Source organism: Pteropus medius, unplaced genomic scaffold, assembly GCF_902729225.1.
Source record: "Pteropus medius unplaced genomic scaffold, Ma_sr-lr_union100, whole genome shotgun sequence".
NCBI classification, from domain to species: Eukaryota; Metazoa; Chordata; class Mammalia; order Chiroptera; family Pteropodidae; genus Pteropus; species Pteropus medius.
This window is the reverse complement of record NW_024344378.1, coordinates 36,838,046-36,863,526: the sequence shown is the minus strand read 5'-3', so window position 1 is coordinate 36,863,526 and position 25,481 is coordinate 36,838,046. Positions and strand designations below refer to the sequence as shown.

The following is a 25,481-nucleotide window of genomic DNA, read 5'->3' as shown; positions in this document are numbered from 1 at the left end:
AGAAAAACTGATTGATGCTTATAGCTAAAATATATTTTAAGAGAAAGTATCCTTAAAGGCAAGGGATTAATTGCCCATTCTGTGATTTACTCTAAACTTTGTAGTAAAAGCACCTTTTGATCTTGAGCTAATAATGAAAATTCAACCTAAACAAAACTGCTTTTAAAATATAAATTTTTAATATTGATTTTATGAAAAAAAATCAAAACATAAATGATTATAGCTATACTTCATGTGCTTAAAAGAAACTGTTTTCTGCCTTACTTAAAAATCAACATATTTTCTCATAATATATAGATATATTAGAATGACATCTTTAAAAGTTTCACTAAAAAACTAGCATTTTTACAGTGCATAAATATCATAAAGATGGCAAATTGTGGAGTGTTGCTGGAATAATGAAACATGTACTTTTGTATTATACTTATGTTTCTTTCTTGTATCATTTAACTCTCCAAAACTGTATTCTGTCTTATTGCTTCTTCCATTTGCCATCCTTCAAGTAGTATTTTTCTCTTGGGCCAGTCTTAGTGTTGCTAGACTTTCTCTGCCTTTAGGAAATGTTCCCTATTTTAATTATTAGTTCCTTCTTTGATTTGCATAAATTTCATTGGAAACCTAAATAATGGGCAAGCCTACCTCATCCAGTCACGCTAACTTTTCTGTGTCCCGTGACTGCCTACTGTAAGTATGTAGCCGGGGACTGCATACCCAGGATAGCTAATGCCCTGGTGGCCATCAGGGACCGGAGAGGACTTGTCTCCTTGTTTGTAAATATTGTTTTGATAAATATTAAAGGCTTTCATTCATTTTTCTTTCTTTTCCTCTAAAACATCAGCTATATGTTTACCTCTGTTCTATCCCCAAATGGATAATATTTGTATCATCTTTAGAACTTTAGGAATAAAATGTCTTACTGTCATATTATATTTCAGTGCCTTCTTATGCCACATTTTCATAGTAATTTGTGATATGCAGACGGTAAAAGAAAAATAGATGTGTATACATGCAATTCACGATGTCAAAAGGGTGTTTTTCAAATGAAATTATTATGAAATATAATATGACATTCACAGGCCTAAAAATTTGCTGGTTTTTAATAAAATATCCCAATGATGAGAAGCCACGTTTGAATGGACTGTATAATAATATCCTTATGTATGTGGATAACTAACCAAATATTTACAAAAAAATAAATTTTGAATGTCTTTATTTGATGATAATTGATCTAGCTATTTAACTAGAAATGATAATCATTTCCTTTAGGTTTATCTCAGCTTGGGAGTTTGAAATCAATAAGCAAATTTAATTCTCATTTTGTCCATCTTTAAATATATCGGCCCTTGTTTTATGGGTGTGTCCATGGGTTGTTGGAGTCAAATGGTTTTTGATTTCAAAATGATCAAAACTTTCATGTGGAAAGGGTTGCTTAAAGGGCACTCGGTCTGAACAACAACCATTTAGTGCTGGAATTGGCTCTATAGAATCCTCTGCTCAGGAACTCTTTTTCTCAGGAGCCTCAAATGATGGGAATTCCCTGATTCCCAAACTGCCTATTTCATTGTGGACAACTCTGACTTTAAAATTCTTTTTATTAAGTGTCTGTAACTTCTACTCATTGATTCAGGCTCTGATAGATTGGGCACTGTATAGAACAAAATCTGCTTCTTCTGTGTGACCATCTTCCAAATATTTAAAAGCACTTTCGCTATTTCTTCTTAGTCTTTTTTTTCCCCTCTAAGCATGTTATCACTACTTCCTTGCACTGTTCTCTCACCATCATGCTCTACCTCCTATGCACATATCAATGTGTCTCTGTCCATCTCAAACTGAGAGGGCCAGAGCCGAACACAGAATTCTAGGTGTCTGATCAAAGAGTATAGCAAGGCTGTTGCTTTGTCCATGGAAGATATTTAAAATCTATTATTGAAGATTAAGATATTTTTGAGGTTAGTTATAATATACTTTTAATTTGTGTTGGCTGATGTCCCTAAATGTGGCTGAAATGAACCCTGGTAAGCCACATTGGCCCACCATGTATTTACATCATTCTTTGCTATATCAACTGCCATTTCTTTATTACGGTAAATCCCGAAACAAATTATTTTGAAATTATAATTCTAAAAGGCCCCTAAAACCTTAATGATGATTTTGACCTCTGACTCATTTACCTGAGAGTTTTCCCTAAGCTTTGCCACTTTAGTTGGATCGGGGCTGCCTGTTTCAGGAAGTCCTACGACAGTGGCAAATGCTTATTTCCATGAAACAACAGCATGCTGTGAAAACTTCTCTGTATAATCACTAGAATGAGAGCATTTACACTGGTATCCCAGGGTACTGAGAATATCAGCAGCTTTTTAAAGCAAATAAAAATAATAAGAAATGTGTATGGTTAGCTTTTCTCAAGAAGGAAAATAATGAGTTCGTAATATGGGAAAATATTTTAATTCTGAATAATAAATATGAGTTAATATTAAGGGAACAGTGCCAGTAGTAGTCTCTATTTCCTTTCTCTTTTTGCTTTCTCTTTCTCTTCTTTTTTCCATCCACTTTGAGAAATTAGTGTAGGAGAAAGAATGTTTGGATTACTTTCTCAAAAAAAATAAAATAAAAAGGAAAACAAGTCTAGACAATGTTATCCTAGGGGAACAATGGAGCCAAGTTACAGAGTAGAACAAAGGTTGAAGTCTCAGCAAAGCAGAGCAGTAGAAGAAAAGGAGAGAAAGCAACATTATTTAAGGCAGGTTTTTAAGCCCCACATTATCCAGGTAGGGATGAGCAGAGCTCAGAGGCCTAGACTGATTCACAAAAATCTTAATGCCCTACTGTCTTTTTTCCCCAGAAAATATGTTGCATACATTAAAATTAATATAAATACAACATTAATATCTTGATTCTAGTGCCAGCTTGATTCTTACATTTTCCAATTCTGTTTGTAATTAAAAAGAAAAGAAAGGAGTGGGGAAGGAAAGAAAAAAGAAAAGAAGAGAAGGAGAAAGAAGAGAGAAAAGAAGAGGGGGAGAGAGAGAGGAAGGAAGAAAATCGAGATTAAGGTTCAAATTGTCTTCTAGCTTAGGCCCCCTCCCAAGAGATTTCACACTTGACCTTAGTTCAACACTGACTTTAAATGATAAATTTCTGTAAAATGTATTTTATACATTTGAACAATGTAGAAGATGTTGTTTTTGCCTACAGAATTTTAGTGGGTTGGTTTATCAGAACAAATTTAAAGAGCTTTAGTGGGACATAATGAGAAGTAGAATGAAGCCATGGAAAGTAAAAACCAAAAACAGGCTCTGTGAAATAGGACTCCGCTAAGAGGTTTATGAGACAACTGAGTGAGGGTACCCTTGCTGGAAAGAATTATTTAAATCTTAGCTACTTACAGATTTGATAGAGCTATAAAACTTTCAGGATCAAATGTAGATACTAAATATTAAAAGAAAAAATAAGCTAAGTACAGAGGTGGTAGAAATAAATATCAAGTCGGTATGGGTTTGAGATAAGATAAAGCAATGAAATTTTAGACCAACATCAAGCATGAGGAGAGTCATGCTCAACTCACCTTTGTGCCAAATTCAGTGCCCCGTGAATGCCACAGTAAATTAAAATCCACAGATTTCAAAGAACTAAAAGGGGTAGGTCAGTGTTATGTAGCCCATGCTCTCCCTTTTACTGATGAAGAAGCACAGCCCAAATAAATGTTGAGTTGCTTGGGCAAAAAAGGTGAAAGAATGAAGAAGTATAAATTAGTAGCTACAAAACAGTCACGGGGATTTAGAGTATAGCATAGGGAATTATAGTCAATATTATGGTAATGGTTGTGTTTAGTGCCAAATGAGTGCTAGAGTAATCGATCGGGGGATCACTTCATAAATTATATAAATATCTAACCATTATACTGTGTACCTAAAACTAACATAAAGTAATAAAAAACAATTCTTTATTCTGCAAAAAAAAAAAGTCAACCAGCTTGCCTAGCCAGATTAGCGGCGGAGCTAGACAAGGAGACAGATCTGAGTGTCTGTCGTTTTAGTTCATCTCTTTCATTGCCTCTCCAACATGATCTGTTTTCTTATAGACAGAACTCAAGAATGTATTTTCTTAAGCTTCTAAAAAAATATATGTGTGTTTAGGAAAAGGAACAGATCGTGCTCTTGGAAATTATCACAAGGTAATAAGAATTACTTTTTAAAGGTCTTAATGAGACTACAGTAAAAATATTATACCTTCCTCAGGCCATCTTAGCAAAGGAGATATGCAAACCAAGATGCAAGTTCAAATAAAATATAAACTATAAATATAACTATAAATATAATTTAGATTAGAAGAACCAAAAGCAAATAGTTTTAGTAAATATAGCCAAGTATTCTCAATTAGGAGACAATAAGTAGAATTTGACTTGGCACAATCTGAGATTCAAAAAAGTAGGAGAAATACTTTGGGAAATGTGAAGCTGCATATCAAGAAAGCCACCAGGAAAATACTTTCTAGGACTTCTCCTCACCCAATACCTAGGACTATCCTACTATCCTAATCTCCTTGTCATCTCAATAAATAAATCAGACTATTATGTTTTTAGCAAAGCCCTTGGAGATTAGCTTGCAGCCAGGTAGTCCAAAGAAGTGGTGGTTGTTATGTAGAAGTCGTTCTTCACCTGCAATTTTATCATTGTTCAAATGCCTCTTAAATCATCTAGCCTTTTGTCTGATATTTCTCTGCTTACAACTGATCTTTCAAATAGACATTATATAATTGCATGTCACTCTCGGCAATAAAGTCAAGCAGACACTTAAAGCAGAGACCAAATCTTATTCTCCATGGTATCCCCAGAACCCAGAATAGTGCCTGGTACACAGCAGATCTTCAGTACGTGTTTAGTCAATTGCATTGAAGTGGAGGGAGAGGCAAGGGATTTCTGAAAACAGGCAGGATCAAGAAAATTTGCCTGCCATGCTCCTTTTTCCTTCTGTTAAACCCCTTCTCACCAAGACAGTCCTAAACTGTATATCAAATTCACTAAACAGCTTTATAATGATGCCCCCAGGGTTTATCTGCATATCAAAGAATAATGAATTTAAAGGAATTTCCAGCTATAGAAAAAGATCTGTGGACTGGGACTTCAGCCTTTATTATAAAATAGAGTCCATTTTATCTTTGATAGCCTGTCTTTGGAATTGCAATTATTTTCATCCACACCGTCCACTTCCCCAGCTAAATGCATTGAGATTCTCACAGATATTTTAACTCATCATGCCCTAAACATACCCTCCAAAACAGTGTCTCTTCCCACCCTTCTCCATCTCAGTAAATGGGTCTATTACTCAAGCCAAAACCTGTGGTTATGTATAATTTCTCTCTCTCTCTCTTATTTTTTTTTTTTTTTACCATTCATATCCAGTCCATCAGCAAGTTCTATCAGTTTTACTTCCAAAATACATCTCAAATCCCTCTTCTCTGCATCCCCACAGCTACCACCTTAATCCCACCTACCAGCACTTCTCTCATGGAATACTACAGGAGCCTCTTTACAAGACTTCACTTCTACCCTCACCCCATTGACTCAGTTTTCTGCACAGCATCCTCAGCAATCTTTTACAAGTATACATTGCACCATGTTATTCCATCCCCTAGCTTAAAACCCTCCACACTTAGGTTTTCAAGATTCATTCATGTTTTTACACATAGTTGAAGTTCGCTCATTTTCATTTCTTTAAAATACTCCATTGGAAGCCTGTACCATAATTAAATTATCCATTCTACTGTTGATGAAAATGAGGCTTGTTTCCATTTTGGGGTTATTGCAAACAAAGCTTCTATGAACCATCTTATATATGTTTCCCGGTACACATATTTTCCCAGTATGCGTACATTTCTGTAGTGTATAAACCTAGGAATGTGGTTGCTGGGTTGTAGGTTATGCAAAGACAAAATTCATCAAAACCAGGTAACACTAAAGCTAGGATTGTCAAATTAGATAGCAGGTTATATATTTTTTTTAGGCAAGAAAAAAATATATATTGTAAAGGAAGTGATTAGTGGTAGAGGGATAGTAACGTGGGAGGCTCCTGAAGTGCTGATGTTCTGTTTCTTAACCTGGATGGTGTTTATTTTATAGCAGTTTGTTAAATGTACATTTCCACTTTACATAGTCATATGCATGGTTGCTGTATTTCATGATAAAAGTAGCCATCTTCCCACAAATAATACAAATACACACCAAAAATAGCACAAATAGACAACTAAAATAAAAACCTCCCAAGGTTTTGCATTGCACTTAGAATAATATTCAGTCCTTAGCGCTGGTCGGTAAGTGCTGTGGGGTATGGGCCCTAGCTAGTTCCTTTTTCATTGTCCTCTCAGTCACACTTTTTGATTTTTCTCAACTTATTAGTCACAAATTTCTGAGGGCAGCAAAATTTTTCTATAAAGGCCCAATGGTAAATATTTCAGAATTTTAAGGCCATGGGTTTCTTCCCCAACCATGCAACTCTTCCTTTGTAGCACAGGAGACAATACTATAAAAATGAGTGTGGCTGTGTGACAATAAAACTTGATTTACAAAAATAGGAGAGCAGTCTGGATTTGACCCACAGACAGTAGTTGGACAACTTGTGATTAATTTTATTTCCTTTCCAATTAGACTGTTAGCTCCATGGGAGCAGAGATGTTTTTATCATTATCAGAGCACTTAAGATATATGCATAGAGGCCTTCATGGATGAGCGTGTCCACTGGTTAAATTCCACACATTTATTTGTATCTCTGTCCCTCCACAGCACCCATATAAATGAACACTCAACATCATAAATAAGATACTTACCATTTATTGAGCCTGTTCTGTGGGTGAGGCATTGAGCTACATACATTTTATGCATTATGTTACTTAACCCAGTGCCCCTGTAATTTAGAACCATTAGTATTCCCATTTTTAGGTGTGGAAAATCAGTTCCAAGCAGGTTATGAAACTTGATCAAGATCATAGAAATCAGTGCAGAAGCTTATATACAAATCTATGTCCTTAACCTCTAATATCAATAGTGCCTCATAATTTAGATGTCACACGCTGTTGAATTATTACAAGTTTTAAATGAGATCATGTATAAAGGGTTTAGCCAAGAGATGTCAGTAAATGTTAGTTATAAGGTATCTTATCTTGCTTAATTTTCTCAAGATAGTTGAGAGCATTATCAGTACTATTATTACTCCTAATTTACAATCAATGCTAATGTAAAGCCCTAATTTAAGGTGTTATTAGTCCTGATTTGAATCAAGAATTCTGAGGCTCACAGAGTTTAAAATACTTTGTCAGGTTCACGTAATCAAGGAAATTGGAATTTGAAATTAGTTTTTTTGCTTCAGCTTTCTATTCAGTGAGATACCATAAGAGGAGAACAGATAAAGCAAGAAGGAAATTTAAAACAAGGGGAGATTACTGAAAGCCTCCAGAAGGAAACATTTTAAGAAATAGATAGAATTTGGACAGACATTTGGAGGGTGGGGTGGGTAAAAGGGTGGGGATCGGGCAGAAGTGTTCCCAGTTTAGAAAACTCTGTGGTCCAAGTGTCAGAGAGAGGATTCCACAGAAGAGCCAGCACACAGGGGCACATGAAGCTGAGTACTGTTGTGAATGAGGACCCCAGGGCAGGACATGGGAGGAAGAGACGTGGTTCTGGAACACCTTGGGCACACGGACATTTAAGAGAAGGAAAGCCAAAGGACACAGAGAGGGAGTGGTGAGCAAGGGATGCCGGGGGACCAGAGAGTGGGTTCTAGTGGAAGCCACGGGAGGAACTTCCCTGGGAGGATCCAGGCAGTTGAGCATAGGCAATATGGGAATTCCCTGGTGACCTCCATGGCTGCCACGTCCATGACATCGTGAATGTAGACACACAGACGGAGTAGTTCTAAGTGAGGAAAGTCAGACAATGAGTGTATTTTTCACCCAAAAATCTGTGATAGAATAAGTAGCTGCAGGGGCCTGTGGAGTGAGTGGGTAGAAGGATTGTCTTAAGAGTTGGCAAGAAATCAAGCATGCTTGTTGACTAAGGACAGTGGGTTTTTATCATTTGCCCAAAACAAGTTGTAATTTTGAATATACTTCTCCTCTCCACCACCCCCCCATACCAAATTATTTTAGTCCCTGCTCATCTACCTGGAAAGTCTGACCTGCTTCATGTGGAAGTGGAGCCTAATCTGACCACCCCTTGCTCCTTCCCTCTCACACTTGGATCCAACTACAGAGAGAAGAAAATAGAATGTCAGCATTGAGAATGCTTGGCTGGGGGAAGGCAGGGTGGTGTCCAGAGAGCCAGGAGCAAGAGGGGTTAGAGAACTAGAGGAAGAAGTTACAAATGAGAAGGGATGGTGTGACCATCTGGGCCAGAACCGCAATGAGGATGAGAACTGACAGTAGGCCCTGGGTGTCTTTATCTTATATGTGCACTTCTTAGGTATAGGTCAGAAATATGAAACCAATAAACCATTGCCCTGCACAGTGAAAGGCAGTCTGGGTATAAGAAAGTGGCCAAATCCTTGCCCACTTAGTACCATTTTTTTTACTTGGGGACAGTGATCATGTTCTCATTTTGCACATATGGTCCTTATGCACCTAAGTAATGAAAAGCCGAGACTAATGAGATCTGGATTTGGAATCGAAGCTAGATGAATAGCTAAGAAAGAATGAATAGAAGAAGGACCCAGTTGGCAGGACACTGCCATCTTGAATTTAGCTACCTAACATCTCTGCAAATAAGAACCAACATTTTAATGCCTGATTTCAGAGGGGTACTTTGTAGCTAGTAATTTATTCATCATCCAGTCTTGTTTACAAATGGCATAGATTTGGGATAATGAGAAGAGTGTTAGAAACTTTATACTCCTTCCTAGCTGCATTGTGTTGTTAGTCTTAGATGTTCATTTGACAAAATTAGTGTGCTATCTAATCTTACTTAGATGACTAAGAGGAATTTTGGGATTGGGGTTAAGGAATTTTTGGATTGGGGTTAAGGAATTTTGATAAGAACATGAAAAAATTATAGTATCTGTCCCAAACTTGTCTTTCTCTACCTCTTCACAGGAAAGATACTAAGTTATTTTTCCTTTCTGGGATGAGTTTGTTTATTAACCCAACCAAGATCACAGGGGACGTTTTTCATTGGTACATCTGGAAAAGTTCCAACACTGAGTCATGCATGCTTACTTTAGAAACTATGTCTAGCCTGGATTAAGGAGCAGTAAACTACTATACAGTTTTTTAAAAGAAGCACATCTAGTGACAAAGAACAGAACAATATTTAAGAGTAAAGAAGCAAACTGACTTCTCAAAAAAACAAACAACAACAACAACAAAAAAAACAGCCTGACCAAAGAGTTGTTTGTTCTATGGGGTAACAGTGACTTATTCTTGTTATCATTTAAAAGATGTGCAAACTTTGCTATGCGAGCCTGATTTCTTGTTGGCCACCTATGAAGCCAGAACCTTATGAGCAGATAGAGCTAGGAAAAGGAAAGAAAGAAAGCAGTGGATAGCCCTCCCATAAGAGGTACATGAATCCCTTAAAATGACACATACTTCTTCAGCCTTCTTAAGACCACCTATTTCACTCATTGCTCATCAAACATGTTCTCAACTTACCTCCATTGTTCTCACATGTTTGCAAGGAAAGCAAGATAAGATTATATTCCAGCACTTAGTTTATGTTTTTAAAGAACAACCACTGCTGCCAAGAGATGCTGGAAAACAAATGGTTAAAATGAAGGCCTCTAGCATATGCTCATTCCTGACAGAGGGGACAGGTGGAATGAGAAGGGTGCAGGAGCAAGAGCTCACTCCGTTCTTTACCTTGGGCTTGGGGCCTCCCTGAGCCTCCAATCATCACAGAAGGTACTGGAGCTATGGACACCTTCCTGACCTCCAGCCAGATGCAGGAATACCTGTGCTACACATATGAACTGCGGGTGGCACAATTCCATCATCTGCACATCACCTCCGTCCTTGTATCCATCTCTCAACATTCACAGGAGGCCTTGCTTAATATAAGCTCCTGATCCCAACTGCAAAATGCAGAGCAAAATATGTGCAAATCTGGAATCCAAGTAACTTTCTCATTAACCGGTGTATGACTCCAGAATAGAATTAGACATTCACAACTAAAATTTGAGTAGATCAGGGTCCTACTACTATCATATTTCTCTTCCTTTCTACTCTTTTTTGCTTTTCTGAGAATGCCGGTATCAGGAGATTGAGAGAAAAGACATGTGAGCAAATATAGTCATTTGGATTCTCGATGCTGAATATCTATTGTCTAAACATTAAGGGAGATAAACATCTTTTTATTAAGATTTTGAATTGATAGAGAATATATCCTCTTCAATGTTATTTGTATTTTTATTTCCCTCATTTGAACCTTCAAAAAATAAAATGTGCTGAGTCTTATCTGTCTCATTTCTAACGGGGTTAATACCACATGGGGTTGCCGTGAGGATGAAAAGAAATAAAATACAGGAGCCATTTAGAACAGTGACAGGCAAATAGTAGGTGCTCAGTAAATGGCAGTCGCCCTTTTGTTTATCAGGTGGATACAACTGTCTATCCTGCTTCCTGCTATAGGAAGAGAATTAGGGAGCAGAACACAAGAGGAAGAGGGAGAGCTTTGAGAGTTTGGGTTTTCAGTTAAAAAAAAATGTAGGTGAACACAGAATTGCATTTCCACCAACTGATGAATATATGTTGCTTGTCAAGTGGATGCCAAATGTTATTACATAATCCAAATTCAAGGGCCCTAAAAATATGACCTAACCAGCCCCAGCCCATTTCTCACAACTCGGTTGCCTATCACTCCAGTGAAACTGCCTGCTTGCCGTCCTGGGAGCGTTCTCATTCTTTCCCTCTCATGCTTCATTCTCTGGCTGGGAATGGCCAACTTCCCATTTTTTTCTTCTTTCTATTATCTTTACTCACACACCCTCCATTCAACATCTACCACATCTACTCAATCAAATGTGATGTCTTCTTCCTTTGAGCTCGTGTAATGCTTTGTAATTTCTATTGTACATCTCCTGTCATTGCGGTGTGGTGGTTAAGAACTCGAATTCTGCAACCTGACTGTGTGGGTTCTAATCTAGATTCTACCACTTACTAGATCTGTGAGTTCTGAAAAATAATTGAACCTCTCTGAATCTGTTTCTTCATCTATAAAAGGACAGTAATAGTACTTGCTTCAGAGGGTTGAGGATTAAACGAGCCATGCATATAAAGTGCTCACTTAGCACAGTGTCTAGCACATGCAAGGCACTAAAACCGTAGCCAGCAGGAGTAGTAGGACAATGTATTATTATTTGTGCCCTTGTCTTCTTTAATGGAGACTAAATGCTTCAAAGGCAGTAGTTGGCTTTATTCATAACAGACGTCTCAGTGCATTGCTCTACTATCTTGCTACTCAACGTGTGGTTTGCAGTCACCTGGAAGTTTGTTATACATGCAGGATCTCAGGATCTACTCTATACCTGTAGAATCAGCTTCTGCATTTTGACAAGGTCTCTGGGTGATACAGATATATATATATTATAGATATATATGTACACTATATGACACATATATTATATAATATATAACATGATAATATAATATATGTCATGTGTAAATATACATATATTACAGATAGAGATATACATAGATAGATAGATATTGAAAGTTGAGAAACGCTGCACTCGATTCACTGAATTCAGTTGCTGAAGATGATGTTTTAATTATTCTAGCAATTCCTACCAGGAAAATAGATACTCAGTACTGCCATTAGATAGCTATTATTAATTTGGAAGATCTTTTAGACCACTGGTTATCAAAGTGTGATCCCTGGACCAGCAGCATCAGATTCACTTGGGAATTTGTTAGAAATACGAATTTCCAGGTGATTCTAATGCAGCATAGAGGTCAAGATTGAGAACCACTGCTTTAGAAGCTACCAGAAGTACCACATTAATACCATGCATCTCCTTCTTCCTGCCTTATTCTTTTCTTGCTTCATCTCAAGAAGCAAGTAAGGTCGAATATTGTAAAATATTGGGTTTCCTCTCTATGTTTGCCAGATATCTGTTGGTGCACATATACTTCTTAATATCTACCTAGTAGACCTGTATATATCAAAATTTCTTTTCAAGTGTATGGAACACACAGCCTAAATGACTTATCTGCAGTCCCTGTGTTTTGTTTTGTTTTAATTTTATTCATTTTTTGAATAGGTGATAGATGCACATGGTATAAAATTCCCAAGGTACGAGAGTTTACGGTGAAAAGTAAGTCACCCTCCTTCTCCTCGCTCCAGTAACATAGTTGCCACCTCCAAAGGCAATCACTGCACTTCCGTTGCACACATTTATCGAGCACTTATTATGTGCCAAGCACAGTTCTGGGCACTAAATGTGGAACCAAACACACAAAAATCCCTGCCCTCACAGAGCTTACATTTTGGTTACCAATTTCTTATAGTATTTGTTCAATAGCATAGCACATTGCAGTAGTTAAAAGCAGAACCCTGTAGTCAAACCGACTAATTTCACATTTGATTTTCCCCATATTCTAAGTGATCTTACTCCACCAGTGTGAACTGGGTTTTCTTTATCTTGAAATAGAGACAAGAATTCTATTTTATAATGTTATTGCGAGAATTATATAATACTCATAAGACACCAATCAGTGCCTAGAACATAATAAATGCTCAGTAAATATCCGTGTTGATGTGATCTCATTCTACTGTTCTATAATGTAGACAAGAAATAGTTAAAGGATATTTTCCCCCAATAGTTTTCATTCCTTCTCTTCACTATGTGATGATCAAAAGAATCACTTTTTTCAGAACAAGCACAGTAAATTTAAATCTTCTAAATTCTGATCATTGACTGCTTACCTATAAAACTATTTGCTGTGTTCTATTAAGAAATCAACTCCTAATAAGTCACTAGAGTATATAAACTATTCTTTATTCATTCTAATCATGCTTTTTAAAAATCCCATGTAATTTGGAGGGTCTCTACTGTTAAATCATTTAAGGTGTTTTATACTATTGATTTCAACTTTATAATGTTACAAAATACTTTGAGAGATTCTGCGTTTCACATCAGAGAAAATAAGCAAAGTTTCTGACAATATAATTTTGTATAGTTATCTTAAGGAACTTTCTGTATGATTCTGATCTCCATCCAGCTGAGAAAACAACTTTCAACCCCTGGAAATGCAACAAAAGTATTCCTTGGTGATGGTCTTAAGGGGGAAAAGAGTAGAAGAAAATTCCTTGCAAAAAAAGAAAGAAAGAAAGGGAGAAAAAAACTTCTAAGGCATGAAAATACTTTTAACTGTTAAGCCAAGAACTGTTTCCTTTATTCAGCATGAGAAAGATCATTAGCGGGCATAACAAAAGATTGCAATGAAATTGGGTTAGGTATATTCCAGGTACTGACACTGGGCCACTGACTCGGAAGCTAAAAAGAATGAAGGTCACAGTCGTGATAATCATTTAATATACGTATTATCTTTCCTTCTCTCCTGGTCCCTGATTCTATTTTGTATTATTTCCTAGTAGACAAAGTGTATGAATCTTTGAAAGGTTGATTGTGGTACTAGAAACCTCTTCTCTTAACCTAATCATGACAGGAGTACTAGGAAGAAGAGATAGCTAGGACATTGAAGTGAAACATCTCTGAATAGCTTTTGTTGTTTGTTTAATGATGGGATCAAGGTAGATTTGGGGTGTTTTATTTTCTTGTTTAAACATTTTCCAGCCTCTGGTATTTTATTGTCAGAAATGGATTAACAATATGAGCACCAATGCTTCAAATTTGAAAGACATAAAATCAGTACTAAACAGGCCAGGACTCCTCTCGTGGCATTTACCAGTGTACTTCTCCTGGACTTTGTCCCTGCTAATCATATAATGCACTTCGGAGCTAATTCTAATTTATTATGGATGCATTAAGTGACCAGTGTGTGATCTCTTTGGCTTACCTTTGGATCTTCTCGTGTCTACTAATTATCACAGTGTAACAACTCATCTCTGAACTCAGTGGTTTAATTTATTATCTCCCGTGGTTGTGTGAGTTAACTGAGCTCAGCTGGGTTCTAGAGATCTTTTATGAGATTACAGTCAGCAGCTAAGGTGAGAGTTACATGGCAGAATGTTCCATATAATGTCTTCATTCAAAAGTCTATCACCTAGCTAAGATAACTGAAACAGCAGAGGGTTGGCTGAGCATCTCTGTCTCTCTGTGCTGTCTCTCCATATAGCTACCTTGAGCTTCTTTACAAGCATGGTAGTCTCAGGATAGTCAAATTTCTTACACTGGGACCGGCTTACCCCGAACAAGTGTTCCAGTAGACTTAAGCAGAAACTGCAAGTTTTCTTTTAACTCAGACTCAGAAGTCATGCCAAATGACTTCTGCATGTTATTGTTCAAGAATCAAGCCACTATACCTAACACTTCTAGGAAACAAACCTACATAAGTACTCTTAGTAAGTGGGAAATTGTGGTTCTTGGTTTAAAAACAAATAAACCAGGTACATCTGATGCTGTATAAGTGCTGTCCATTAATCAAATTGCCTTGTGTTGGCTTGTACACACTTATAAGAAGTGTTGGTCAGAAGCTGCCTGCCACTAATCAGAATATTTTGGGGGTTGCGGAATGTATTACAGGCAGTTAATAAGTCACTCAGTACAGTTCACGTCATTCTTCTCTAATTTTTGGTCCAGTAGTGTGTAGTACCATACAATAATTATAGAATATGTTATTTATTGAAAGGAAAGTGAGTTAATTTTGTTATTATTGTTCATTCATTCATTCAAAAAATATTTGTTGAGTGCCTATAATGAGCCAGGCCCTGTGTTAGGCAAAAGAGAACAGGGACAAGTTGCTGCTATTGTTGAATTTTGCCCTTGTGGGTATAAATAGTAGCAATTTTAAATGCTAACTCTATGAGTTCATACTTTCAAATGCTCGGAAACTAGACAAAGCTCTGTTACAGAATAATAGTAACAATTAGTGCTTATAAACCCTTACTTTGTGCGTTTTTTTCATTTAATCCTCTCCCCACGCCGCTACCCCCTGCCCCCTGGCAGAAGTCTTAGGATAGAGGCAGAGTTTCTTTCTCAGTTTTGTAGGAGTTGAAACTGCGACTCAGAGTAAAGAATGTTCCAAAGGTCACCAAATCAGTAAATGATGGAACTTGGGATTTGAATCCAGAGCATCTACTATGCAAAACTGCATTAAAATAATACCATTGTCTTAAATTCCATACCTTTTAAGAACGGTTTTCACTCTTTTAAAATGGTGAACACATAATTACTTAATGTCATAAGGCTATTTTACTCAATCTTTGACCAAATGTTATTGACAGCTTCCACTTCCACCCCCACCCCAGGCTTCTTTTGGTTTCACAATGATCATTCCCAAAGTCTAAGAAGGATGGACAAAACAATGAAAATTTTATTTACGTTTGACTGTATACCAGTCATCAGGCTTGACATACCAAAAGAGTGCTAAGTTGCTGTGGCATGCAGATGAGAAAATAACCAACCTCTTTAATAAAAGCAGTCATGAATTCCAAAAATATTTGTGGGGCACTTACAATATGCCAGGCCAAGGAAAAATTTGGTTTCTAATCTAGAGGATCTCACCATCCAGGAGGAGAGACCCAAACAGATGTTTCTAATGGTAATCTACTCTGATAAGGGAATCTCCTGTGAGAGTCACCTCATTTAAGATGGTGAGGATGGGAGGAGTTCTAGAGTCAAAGACTGGAGAAATTTCTCAGGTGAAGAAGAGAGGTGAAGGTTCCATCAAGAGACTGTACCCTATGTAATGGTTCAAAGTCTAAAGACTTTCGTGATTCTAGGGACTGAAATGCTTCTGTATAACAGAGGGGCCAGGGTGGGTGTGGAGGAGTGGCCAGGGAGAGGCTGGCCAAGTAGTCAAAAGGGCAGACGCTTTTCATTGCAATACCTGTGAGGAAGCATGAGTGACAGTCATTGAATAAGGCTTTGCTGAGTATTTTGGATTTTAAGCGCAGTTTTGGAACACAGATTAATGTTTAGATGTTTCCTCCATTTTAACCATGGCTTTCCCTTCCTTTCTTTACGGGTTTGGAAATTATTCTTTGGCTTGGTAATATTTTTCAATATGTACCAAGTATTATAAATGGCTTCCCTTCTATTTCTGCATATTTACAATGTTAATTACAGCCAGGCTAGTCAAATTAAAACATCATTTCGTCTTAATAGTAGATGAGCCATTTATTCATTTATTTATGTACTTATCCAGGAAAAACAAATATTTCCCACTTCATCAATTCTGCAAATTCAGATTTCTGTATATTTAGGTAACAATCCAAGAGATAGTTGCATTATCATGAGAAAGTGCTACAAATCACTTACTTCAGCAAGATGGTTTCACATCCTTTACTTTCTAGCCTGAGTCTCCAGCTATTCTGAGAAAAAGCAATTGAAATTGCCTCTCATCGTACTCGTACAAAGATGGAGGATGCAGAAGTCCCCTGCTTAGCTTTTTTCTCCTGGGCCAACATAAACAGGGTGGAGCAGCTGAGAAGGGAGGCCAGGGGTCCCAGAAAGAGGGAAACAACGCAGTATAGTTGCAGAAGGACCTCCTCCATGCCGCTTCCTACCCATTGCAGCCAAGACCCCTCCAGCCGAGAGCAATTCTCTCTCTGCTTCTCTCTCCAGGGACCGCTCAAGAAGGGAGAACCAGTTTGCTCCTTTGTATTAAAATATGTATTGAAAAACATGAAAGAGTTGAGCCAAAAATAAGGCAGACCATCTACTCGCTTTTTCTAGCTTATCTCTCTTCTGCTCTTTTCTTCAAATTCTTGATAAAAGGCAGTGGTGATGAGTAAGTGCATTCGCAGGAACTTCTTGGAGAGTTGTAGAAATCACTGCTGCTTCTCTCTGCCCCACATTTTCACAACCTCAACTCAAGGGCAGGCCCTCCCTCTCTTTTTTCTCCCTCCTTCCACCTGACAGGGACCATAAATAACCGAGGCTCCAGCTCAGGGTGTTCCCAGCTGAGAACAAAGTTGAAAGTTTGCCTGGAGCTCCCTGCTACTCCCCGCCTAAGCCACTTCTTTGTTTTCTTCTCCTGTTTTTCCTCTACCTGGATTGGCCGGCTCTTCATTCATGTTGGAGAAGAGTCACCTCCTAATTAAATGCAGCACCTCGCTTGCTCGCTAGCTCACTCGCTCGCTCTCCCTGGATTCCAAGCTGTCTCGGTTACCCGGTTAGGCACTGAGCACTGGTATCAAATTACCGAAAGTCTACACTCAAGCAGCCCTCATATTTACATACAAATAACTCCAGGGCTTGCATTTATGTCACCATTGGGTCCTGCTAGAGGCTTGCCAGAGGAGTTTCTAATCCAATCAGAAGGAGCTTTAAAAGGATGTCTGCGGAGTGATCAAAAGGATCTTCATCTCAATTAAGAGTGGCCAAGTTTTGTTCCTTTTTTTTCTCTCTCTGAAATATTGAAACTCTTTGAACTCTGATGAGTAGGAAAAGATGTGTAATTCCTCAATTGCCTACGAGGAGACGAAGATACTGAGAGGAACTCGGTGGTAGTGGTGAAGACGGTGGATAAAAGCCAGGGATTGGTTTGTTTGGTCTGATTTGGAGGTAGATTCTAAATCGCTGGTTAAAGAATTCCTGGAAACATCAGGAAAGCATCTGATCCGCCTAGCCTGGTGGAAATGGCTTTACCGCAGAGTAAGATCTTTCTTTAAGTTGTACTTGGTGTGTGCTGTTTTTTGTCTCATGTGTGGTGAATGTGCAAATGGCCCAGCTGTAAATAGTTACTTAAAATAATCTCTGGATACTGGGTCACAGTAGAAAGTTGATCTGTTTAGTTTTTACATTTGCAAAAAACAGTAGTTGACAGTGTATTTTTAGATTTGATTGCTAGTTTAAAAGCTGAGCTCTTGTGGTTTCCTGAGTTTAAATGAATGGAAATTATAAACGGTACTGAGAAAGGAATTGGAAAATATAGCTGAGGCGGATGAATCACTTACCTTTGAGAAAACATAACGTACACACTTTTGAAATCTCTCTCAGCCAGCTAAGCTTATGTCCAGAAAGAGAATGAGAGTCATTAAAAGGAGACAGAGTTTGCCTGTTTGCAGAAGAAACTTTTCTATAGCCCATGCTACGTTTTGCGAAGGATGGGAACTGTCCCAGAGGGCAAAAGGCATCTGGAAAACCAGCCCTGTCACTCTTGGAATGTGGTTTTTCCGTGTGAGGTCATGTTATGCACATGTAGCTAGTAAAAGTATTTTACGTGATTAACTCTTTGTATTGATGGGTAAAGAGCAATTTATATGGCCCTTTTTTCAAACTGCCAAAACCCACCATTTGATCTCTATAGAAGGTAGAGCTGATTTCCAAGTAGGGTGCAAGCACTGGGGCAGCTTGACTGAGTTGTTAATGTGATAGGCTTAGAAACAGTTGAAAGTTGATGTGTTTTAACGTTTCTCCAACTGAACAGTTACAATTCAGATTAAATAACTGGCTAGTTTCTTACATAAGACCCAAACTGAAATTCTGTGTGTGAGAAACTATTTAAATGAAAGTCTGTTCCCTTCCCCCATATAATTTCCAGAATGGTAAAGAAGAGATAGTAGCGTTTTGTTTTGTTTGTTTTGTTTTGTTTTGTTTTGTTTTGTTTTGTTTTGTTTTGTTTGCAATCAACATCCATTCAAACAAGCTGCACTCATCATGGTGAGGTGTAGAAAACTGGTATAAAAGATCCTTTTTTCTGGTCAGCTGGGGCTTGAGGGAGAGAAAGGAGATGGAAAAATGTTTTAAAATTGGTACTTAACACCAAGAGCTCTTCCTGCTACTTAAATTCACTCTTGAAATTATGAACTAACCTCTGCCTATACTTTTTCCTGCTAAATGGCAGTCAACAAATATTATCCAAGGGATAGGAGAAGATGAATATGAGAGAATGGGTGATTTGCTGATGACCAGAGGAGCGGGTTTCTCCACAGCGGACACATTTTCAAAAGGAAAGCTTCTGATTTTGGCTTGCTGTACATCCGCAGGTGAAGATGCAATGACAGGGGACACTGACAAGTATCTCGGGCCACAGGACCTTAAGGAACTGGGCGATGATTCTCTGCCTGCCGAGGGCTACATGGGCTTCAGTCTCGGGGCCCGTTCTGCCAGGTATTTTATTGTTCTTATTTTTTCATTGTTAATTTAAAACAACCATGATTTATCATAAACCAAAATCATTTTCATTTTTCGCATCATCCCCAAATGTGCTCTTTGGATGAGGATGTGAATTTGGTGAAATGTTGTCAACTCTAGTATACATGCTCTGCTATTTTCTTTTGTGGTTTTCAGTCCTAATTTTATGTGATTGACCATGTTAATCATTTGTTCTTTTTTCCCTATTTTGCGGTCATGCTTCAAGCATAGTAGCAAAAGTTCTCACTGGCAAAACTGGGAGAACCTATCTGGGTTAAATGCTTCAAAATTAAATTTTGTTCTTTGTTGAAAGGAAAATCTTATTTTCCAATAAGTAAGAAATGTTTGTATTAATTGTTCACTATTCTCTTCTCATTACTGAAAGAATAATTCATGATTGAAACTTAAAAGGGAATTTTTGTTTTAAAAAAATTACATATTGTTTATTAGAATTGTCTACCAAGGGTTTGACTATCTCTTGTAAAACTCTGCCATTAGTTTGTTTACAAGGGATGTTAGGAGTCTAACGATGAACTTATCTGTGACAAGAGTCACAAATAGGAAAGGTGGCAAATTCATTCCTTAAAACTGAAGTTTAAAACTTTTGTATGGGGAAAACCTTGGCTCAAACTTTTCTGACAGCATTTGAAATAGGACCCTGTCGGGAATTTGGGGACTTCTTTTCTCTGGTTGGATTAACAGCTTGTTTGCTGACAGTGAAGTTATTTTAAAGCTAATAATTAAACCACCTAAGCCAGAGCCCTAGGGACATTTTCCTATAGTTTAAATATCTGTTGTAAAAAGTTTCATTGTCTAACAGTAAATTGCACTTCCCACAAAGTAAACCAGGGAGTTTATTCTGTGTCCTTGATGTGGCCAGTTTAGATACTGAACTGATTTTTCTTCGAGTTAGTCTTTTTTCAATAGAGTTTGGAACCTCATGTACTTAGTAGAATTTTTGCTTTATAAATATATTTATGAAAGCCCTTAAAATCTTATTGTAGTGGATGTCATTAATAAGGAAAAAATAACTTTTTAAAAATATATAATGTTTAGATAATCACAGATAGCAAAAGTTATAACTAAAAACATGCAGAATTTTAAAGGATCTCAAGGGAAAATTCTATTTAGAGATTTAATAGATTTCATAATCCAATAACTAGCCGATTCTCTTCTCAGATAATATATAAAAGAGAACATTTTGTGAATTAGCCATTTGTATATAGAAAATTGTAGCAGCTGACATCCAGTGAGAGAGGAAACCAGAATATTGTCTCATAATTTTTTCCCAAGACAGTTCTAAGGCTTTCACACTACTGGTTTTGATTGCACCATTATTATTATTTGTTGCTGTTATATGTAACTCATTTTTTTTACATTGGCAACTCATGTTATGCTCAGAGACAAATATAAAAAAAACCTATAATGCCAATATATTTTTAAAGTATCGTTAGAGTATTGCCAAGTATGATATTCTGAGTGTAACATTTAAAGAGGAATACATTAAATGTGTAATTCATTCAACCATAACATTATTTTTCTTTTTTCCCTTGTCTGATTCTTTTTGCTTTCTACTTCTGTTTTTTTCTAAAAATACTTTAAAATAGTCCCAAGATCAGGTAAGAAGATATGGCACTTTTACAGTGTTTCTCTGCCTTTCCCTGACTCATTTTCTCATTTTTATTTTCTTCAGCATTGTGATGTGATGTGCTGTGATGTGCTGCGATGTGCTTTTTTTTTCTGTTCAGCTTTAGAAAATCAGTTTTGTGATTCCAAGGAAATTAGCAAGTAACTAAACGTATGATAAGAAATGTTAATTATGCAAAATTGACTGAATACTTAAGGAATTTATTTCCCTTAACAAAGTTTGTATAGTGCATGAAGTAACTGGAGAGATTTCATCGGACTTAAAAGAAAAGGTTTTGAAGGGCTGTTTGTTGGCTGGTTGCTGTTTTATTTGAGTTGTGCTAGGTACATTAGTATAATTTCAGAATTCTGAGGCGTGTGGTTTTCTAACACTTCCTGTATTTAACACTTAGGGTATAATGATGGCTACAAATAATATAATTGACCTTAGTTAAAAACAATTTAATGCTTTCCAGATCCCCATGCAAATAATGTCTAATTTTAGTAGCTGAAATTACTTCAATGTATTAAGGATTCAGAGTAAAGCTCGATGGATTTAATTGGCTCCATCTGTCTAATATAAGTTGGTCTGAAACAGTCAGGAATAAGAACATTAGACATGTAAAACGCAGACATCTTGAGGCCTTCCAGTCGATAGATCCCAATTCTGGGCTCTGTTCTGTAGCTGGCTCTCATATGTAAGTTGAAAGAAAGAGGGGATGTTTAAAAAGTATCAACAAATCTTAGATATATTTAAAAACCGAAATTAAAATGAATATGTAATTAGTCTTTAAACTTTTACAAGTATTCGTCCACATATGCAATAAACTATTCTCACGTACCACCACCATTAATATACACCATAGGAACCATAACTTAAAGAAATGAATGTCTGATGTAGAGCGTGTAACTTCCCAGTGTCTCAGATCACATCTGTGGGGCATAACAGAACCCTGCTATGAGTACTTGGAAGTTGCACTGCCTAATAGTATATAGCCACTAGTGACATGGCCATTTAGATTAAAACCAGTTAAAATTAAATAAGATTAAAAATTCAGCCCTGCAGTCACAAGCCACACTTCAGGTGCTCAGGAGCCACATGCAACCAGTGGTCACTGTTTTGGACAATGCAAATTTAGAACACGTCCATCATCGCAAAAAGTTATGTTGGACAGTGTTGAGTTAGAGAGTAGAAAGAGAATTCCTGCTTTTTTAGGAAGCTTATATGTATTCGAGAGAAGATAAAGGAGCTAGAAACAGGAAAAACAGAAATGTTTGCAACTAAAGCAGGGAAGAGAAAAAGGAAGAGTTAAGGGTCGTATGATTGGACACAGAAGGCCCGACTCTGTACGTTGCCAGAGTCATGTGGTTTACTAGGTGAACTCCTCTATGCAGGGATAATGCTTGCATTCCCCCCATCCCATTTCTAATATTGCTACTAGCTCATAATAGTCACTGAATGCACTAATGACTCTATAGAATAATAGTTATTTGGGTGCCAGAGATCACCCGAAGATTCTGGTAAAAGCTAAGGCTATCTAATTCTAGAAAAATGTACCTACCCATTTGCATAGACACTTAGAATAACATCCGTAATTCAGGGGCCTCTGTAAATTGGCATAAAAATACCCACTTTGGAGTAATCTTTAGTAAGTACAGAAGGGAAAATCAATCATTTTGTGCAAAGCCAGGAATCATTCCTTATGTACCTCTTTGCTTTTTTTCTCTGTCAAGCACACACAAGGCCAAGGTCAAATTCTGACTGAGTCTACTGGTAAAGATTCAAGCAGCATGAAACATTTAGATTCAGACAATTTATTACTTACATAGGCAGTTACAGATGCCAACTTCTCATGGTTCTTGTACCCCATAACAAAAAATATGACACCAAAACAAAAAGGACTGTATGTCTGTCACACTAGCTGTGGGATGCCCCATTACTTAGGAGCCAATTCTAGACTGCAGCTAAGCGGTTTCGTATTCTGCATCTCTATTCCAAGGAGAACAGGGCAGGAAGCCTCAGGAGGCAATGAAAAGCTGCCTTATAACAGCCTACCATGACAGGTGAGATAGGGAGATAAGGAGGAGATGGCCTGAAGCTGCTCCTCATAAGCCTCCATCCTCTGTGTTCCCGGAGGATCACAAAGTGTTCTACCAAGGCTCAGATTAGCTGCAGTCCCTATCAGCCTGCATGTCCTATGTGGATATGTGCAGAGTTACCAGGGTCCCTTACTCTATTGCTTTTTTTTTAATCGAGATATAATTGGCCAATAACATTATATTCATTTCAAATGTACAACATAATGATTCGGTATATGTATATGCTGCGAAATGATCATCACAGTAAGTCTAGTTAACATCCGTCATTGCACACGGTGACAGTTTTTTTTTCTCGTAATGAACTTTTAAGATCTACTCTCTTAACAACTTTCAAATATACAATACAATATTATTAGCTGTAGTCTTCATGCAGTACATTACGTGCCCAGGACTTATTTATTTTATAAGTGGAATTTTGTACCTTTTGACCACTTTCACCCATTTCGCCTACCCCTCAACCTTTATTGGTTTTTAGTTTGGAGGTCAGTGTGGTGAGTGGCACTTCAGGATAGAAGGAAGCTCATAATCTAGGAAGTTCAGAGGCTGCGTAGAGGATTTGAGAGTGACTGGAAAGGAGAAGAGTAAAAGGAGCAAAGAAGAAAATAATAGAGCAAGGAAAGTCAAAATACCCACACACAGAATTTGAATTTTTCAAGGCCAGAAAGATAGCAAAGAAGATAAAGATCATGAGTAGCAACTATAAAGCTCTCATAAGTCAAACCCCTATCTAGTTCCCAAAGACATATAAATCATTTATAGCACACATAATTCCATTCAATAGTGCATGCTGAATATGGATGAGAGAGGAGACCCTAACATAAGGTCTTACCATAGGAAAAAAAAATCTCAAATTATCAAATTATCTAGAGTCATCTCGTTCTTCTCAATTGTAATGTTGGTTCTACTGTCACAATGAAACATCCAAAGTTTTCATGCCTTTCATCTTCTCACAGATTAACACCAATTGGCCTAATTTGAAACAAAACTTGATCATGAGATTGTCTAAGCTTAAGAGATACCCTCAGATATAAGGGATTTTACTTTTGACAGTGTCTTTCCAAGAACAACTTTTGTTGATATTTTTAGCCATCTTGCCTGTTCTTAAACTTGCATGCATTAATTTTCTTTTATTCATCTCATCATCATCTACCACTCTTGAATGGTTAACTGTAAATACAACAGCCTCCGCTCCTTCAGTTCGGATAGGTCTTACACCTTGAACAGAAGCTCCTATGCCCGGGACAGCATGATGATTGAAGAACTCCTCGTGCCATCCAAAGAGCAGGTATACATTCCTTTGAAAATATTCTTTGATTGTTTAACTTTCATTTGTATGTTTGAATCAAATTTTTTGTCCCATAACAAAACCTGTATTTCTGCATTTTTGATTTTGCATTTGTAAATCTTCCCATACTGCCAGTTAAAGATACCTCTCTCTTCTGCAGGTGAGTCCTTAAAATCCCACAGAGAGAAACTCAGGAAAGAGTGGATATCTTTCTCATTTCTAGGTCAAATCTATTTTAATTTTTTTTAAAAAAGAGTTAATAATTGGTGGCTAAAGTTGCCGATATCCACATGTTTATTGATTACGCTAAACAAACTATGTATGCATGTTGCAATTTGCTACCATTGTTTTTAGCAAATAGTTAAAGATTAGATTGGTCATGTATTTGATCCCTTATTTTCAAAGTTGCCCGTAATGGGCCTTCTCAAGATGTAATGATATTTTGATTTTTACCAGAATCAATCCTAGATTCATTTGGCGTTTGTACAATTTCTTTCTTCCAATAGTTGTGGTCAAATAGATAGTGGTTTAATGTAATAATTCCCAGCATCATTGTCCTACTGCATGTGGGCTCAGGATGGTGTCTTATTCTAGATACACACAATACCTGGTTTTGAATCTGTAGTCATGAGTTGATGATGAATGAAACTATTTGGACATAAAACTTATAATAGTTCAACAATGTGATTGGTGAGATCATGCTGGAGTTATTTATTCATAGCACAATGAAGGAGCAGATGAATAAGTGATAAGTCATGTATTATCACTAAGTTACAGATTAAGCAGCAGACAGACCTTTGGGACTCATATATGGAGATGCTGATTTCCAGACATACAGATATACATTGTACTTCACAAGGACCTATGATAAATATTTTATTACTTTACATTCTCTAGAACATTCTTAGCAAGCAGGCTTCATAGAGGTGACTACAGTGACTATTCAGTGTTTGGTCAGACAAAAGCAACCTTTGTGGAATGCTTATAGGTGCCATAGCATGTCGTGGTTTAAGTGGATGTTATGAGAGAAATCACTTGTCTCATATATTGAAGCTAAGCTCTTGGAAATAAGGTGTTGCCCAGGTATTGGTTGAGATTTTCTGAGGAACTCTCTGCTTGATTGGCTGTGGTCATTATCCTACACAGATAATTCTAATCTCTTCGTATTCCCAATTGAAATGAGACATCGTGGATATGTCAATAACATGAGTATAAAAATGCGTTTT

The 25,481-nt window shown here is 37.2% G+C and overlaps 1 protein-coding gene across 24 annotated transcripts in view; it reads left to right on the top strand.

The window, feature by feature from the left end:
• The window catches only part of ANK3 (ankyrin 3), a 563,084-nt gene that overhangs the window by 454,837 nt on the left and 82,766 nt on the right, over nucleotides 1–25,481 (top strand). For 13 of the 24 annotated variants that reach the window (XM_039871870.1, XM_039871872.1, XM_039871873.1 and 10 more), the window contains 3 exons: nucleotides 12,243–12,296; nucleotides 19,097–19,220; nucleotides 24,153–24,255. In XM_039871870.1, coding sequence (XP_039727804.1) covers nucleotides 12,243–12,296; nucleotides 19,097–19,220; nucleotides 24,153–24,255 — 281 coding nt within the window. Of the gene's footprint in view, nucleotides 1–12,242; nucleotides 12,297–17,071; nucleotides 17,763–19,096; nucleotides 19,221–20,851; nucleotides 20,864–24,152; nucleotides 24,256–25,481 lie in introns of those variants that run through there. The other 11 variants (XM_039871871.1, XM_039871875.1, XM_039871879.1 and 8 more) reach the window with 5 other exon arrangements.